Source organism: Athene cunicularia, assembly GCF_003259725.1.
Source record: "Athene cunicularia isolate RWA chromosome 1 unlocalized genomic scaffold, athCun1 chr1_part1, whole genome shotgun sequence".
NCBI lineage: Eukaryota > Metazoa > Chordata > Aves > Strigiformes > Strigidae > Athene > Athene cunicularia.
Genome location: NW_020799091.1, coordinates 48,217,823 through 48,221,214, shown reverse-complemented (window position 1 = coordinate 48,221,214; position 3,392 = coordinate 48,217,823). Strand labels below are relative to the sequence as shown.

General features: G+C 45.9%; 1 protein-coding gene across 1 annotated transcript; it reads left to right on the top strand.

The window, feature by feature from the left end:
• Window positions 1-1,124: 1,124 nt before the first annotated feature.
• Window positions 1,125-3,386, top strand: SLITRK1 (SLIT and NTRK like family member 1). Its single transcript, XM_026859095.1, has one exon. The coding sequence runs from the start codon at window positions 1,259-1,261 to the stop codon at window positions 3,335-3,337; it is 2,079 nt and encodes a 692-aa protein (XP_026714896.1). The 5' UTR covers window positions 1,125-1,258; the 3' UTR covers window positions 3,338-3,386.
• The last annotated feature ends 6 nt before the right edge of the window (window positions 3,387-3,392 follow it).

Here is a 3,392-nt window from a genome sequence, read left to right as displayed (position 1 = left end):
ACATTTATATTAAATTAGGCCCATTTGTGCTTTGAACAAATTCATAGTATTCATAAGTTCCAATCTGAATAATAAATGTAAAGATTCTTAGCCTCATTTTGTATTGTACCTGAGCATGCTCATTATGTTATATGGATGAAATTAGAAATGCAATAAAAATGAAGAAAAAATTTTGCTAATGAGGTTTAAAAAAAGGTTGCACAGTTTAAAGGATCAGTTCTGGCTACTAGTGTTACATCATTAACAGAGTACTGCTCAGATAATGGTCCAATATGTTTCATTTACATGGATTTTATCAGTGTAGTTGGTTATTTGAAAGCAATAAATTTCTGATTATGAAGCAACAAGCTTATGATAGTCATTTAGTAAAGAATGCTAAATTTAAGATAATTGTTGTAGAAAAGTTGATAGTTGATAGTGGAGCCTGAATCATATCTAGCATGGTTCAGAAAGCAAATGAAATGATCAACGTATATGTTTCATCAGAACATATGTGGTTTTTAGACTAATTCTTATCCATAGATATGTTTCTGTAGGTTTCACTGAATTAGCACTTTTTTCCAAATGTCAGTGTTTACTAAATTCAAAACTAATTATTCCTGTAGAGAGAATAAAGTCAGGTGCAAATCCCTGCTCTGTCTGGATTGATGAGGAATCAATCTTAATCTCTTGTGCAGGACCAAACTGTCAAACAGTAGTGGAAGAAAAGATAAAATTTAAAAAACATAATTGTCTGATATAGATCCTCTTGCATTGGACTGAGTGGTCCATACCTCTTTGGCTGGTATGGAATCCTCTATCCTGCTAAATTCATGAAACCAGAACATGACTGAACTCAAGCATTGGAGCTATAATCCATAATGGAGAATCCCTGATGAATAACTGTTATGTCATAACCTAGCTCTTTTTCAGAGTTCTCCACTAGCTCTGTTCAAGACAAAATTGCTACAGAGGTGACTAGCCCTTGGCAATGTGAACATGAGCCAATTAGTACTTGGAATTTAAACCTAGGATTTAATTCTACTTCTTGCTCATTTAGAAATATGAATATACACATTGTATGTCCTGTGGGCTCAGCATTTGGCCCAGATATTCATTTGTGGGCTTAAAAATTAGTGATTTTTTTTGTTCCCCCCCCCCGTCTTTGGTGGTGGTTCGGACATTTCATGTATTGAATGAACTGGAATTGCTTTCCGTGTGAGGAGGATGGTTGCTGTTACTTTGTGATGAGATCGGGAATGAATTGCTCGGTTTAAAAATGCTGCTTTGGATTCTGTTGCTGGAGACGTCTCTTTGTTTTGCTGCTGGAAACGTTACAGGGGACGTTTGCAAAGAGAAGATCTGTGCCTGCAACGAGATAGAAGGGGATTTGCACGTAGACTGTGAGAAAAAGGGATTTACCAGCCTGCAACATTTCACCGCCCCGACTTCCCAGTTTTACCATTTATTCCTGCATGGCAATTCCCTGACTCGACTTTTCCCTAATGAGTTTGCTAACTTTTACAATGCAGTCAGTTTGCACATGGAAAACAACGGTTTGCATGAGATTGTTCCCGGGGCTTTTCTTGGGCTGCAGCTGGTGAAACGCTTGCACATAAACAACAACAAGATCAAATCGTTCAGGAAGCAGACTTTCCTGGGGCTGGACGATCTGGAATACCTCCAGGCAGATTTTAATCTATTGCGGGATATTGACCCGGGAGCATTTAGGGACTTAAACAAGCTAGAGGTGCTGATTTTAAATGACAATCTCATCAGCACCTTGCCCCCCAACGTGTTTCAGTATGTGCCGATCACCCACCTCGACCTCCGGGGAAACCGTCTTAAAACCTTGCCTTACGAGGAGGTCCTGGAGCAGATCCCAGGCATTGCTGAAATCCTGCTAGAGGATAACCCCTGGGACTGCAATTGCGATCTGCTGTCGTTGAAGGAATGGCTGGAAAACATACCCAAAAACGCTTTGATCGGCAGAGTGATTTGTGAGGCTCCCACTAGGTTGCAGGGCAAAGATTTAAATGAGACCACAGAGCAAGAGCTGTGCAAAAAGAACAGAGTGGATTCTAGCCTAGCTGCTCCCCCTGCCGAAGAAGAAACCTGTGATCCTGGTCCCATTCCAACCCCCTTTAAAATACATGGCAAAGAAGACCCTGCCACGCCAGGATCTGGTCCAAACGGAGGTACAAAGATTCCCGTCAACTGGCAAATCAAGACCAGACCCACTGCTGCCGTGTCGACAGTCAGCGCGAAGAGCAAGCTATCGGCTACCGTGTCCTGCCCGCAGATCTGCAGCTGCGATCAGATCCCTGGCTCGGGTTTAAAGGTTAATTGCAACGACAGGAATGTGAGCAGCCTGGTGGATTTGAAGCCCAAGCCGTCCAATGTGCAGGAGCTATTTCTGAGAGACAACAAAATACACACCATCAGGAAATCCCACTTTCTGGATTACCGGAAACTTAATTTACTCGATCTGGGCAACAACAACATCGCCACTGTCGAGAACAACACCTTCAAGAACCTCTTTGATCTCCGGTGGCTCTACATGGATAGCAACTACCTAGACACCCTGTCCCGGGAGAAATTCGCTGGGCTGCAAAATCTGGAGTATCTGAACGTGGAGTTTAACGGGATCCAGCTGATCATGCCCGGCACCTTCAATGCAATGCCCAAACTGAGAGTCCTCATCCTCAACAACAACCTGCTGAGGTCTCTCCCAGTAGACGTGTTCGCCGGGGTCTCGCTTTCCAAGCTGAGCATACACAACAACTACTTCATGTACCTCCCGGTGGCGGGGGTGCTGGACCAGCTCACCTCCATCACCCAGATCGATCTGCACGGCAACCCGTGGGACTGTACGTGCCCTATCGTGCCTTTCAAACAGTGGGCGGAGATGCTGCGCCCCAAGGTGATTATGAGCGACCTGAGGTGCGAGTCTCCTGAAGATTTCTTCAAGGAGGATTTCGAGTCTCTCTCCAACGACGTGATTTGCCCTCAGTTAAAAATCTCGCCCACATTAACTTCTACTAACAAAAACAGCACCGGCTTGACAGAGACAGGTACTCACTCCAACTCCTACTTGGAGACCAGCCGGGTCTCTATTTCGGTGCTGGTGCCAGGGCTGCTGCTGGTTTTTGTGACCTCTGCCTTCACGGTGGTTGGCATGCTGGTGTTCATCCTGAGGAACAGAAAGCGGTCCAAGAGGAGGGACGCCAACTCCTCCGCATCCGAGATCAACTCCCTGCAGACGGTCTGCGACTCGTCCTACTGGCACAACGGGCCCTACAGCGCCGACGGGGCCCACAGGGTTTACGACTGCGGCTCCCACTCCCTGTCGGACTGAGGCGGCGGGCGGGCGGGGCAGGGGCGGCCGCCACCCGGGACCGGCCCTTCGCGCT

Excerpts from the sequence above, each read along its gene's own strand:
- SLITRK1 (XM_026859095.1), top strand. The coding sequence starts at position 1,259 with ATGCTGCTTTGGATTCTGTTGCTGGAGACGTCTCTTTGTTTTGCTGCT.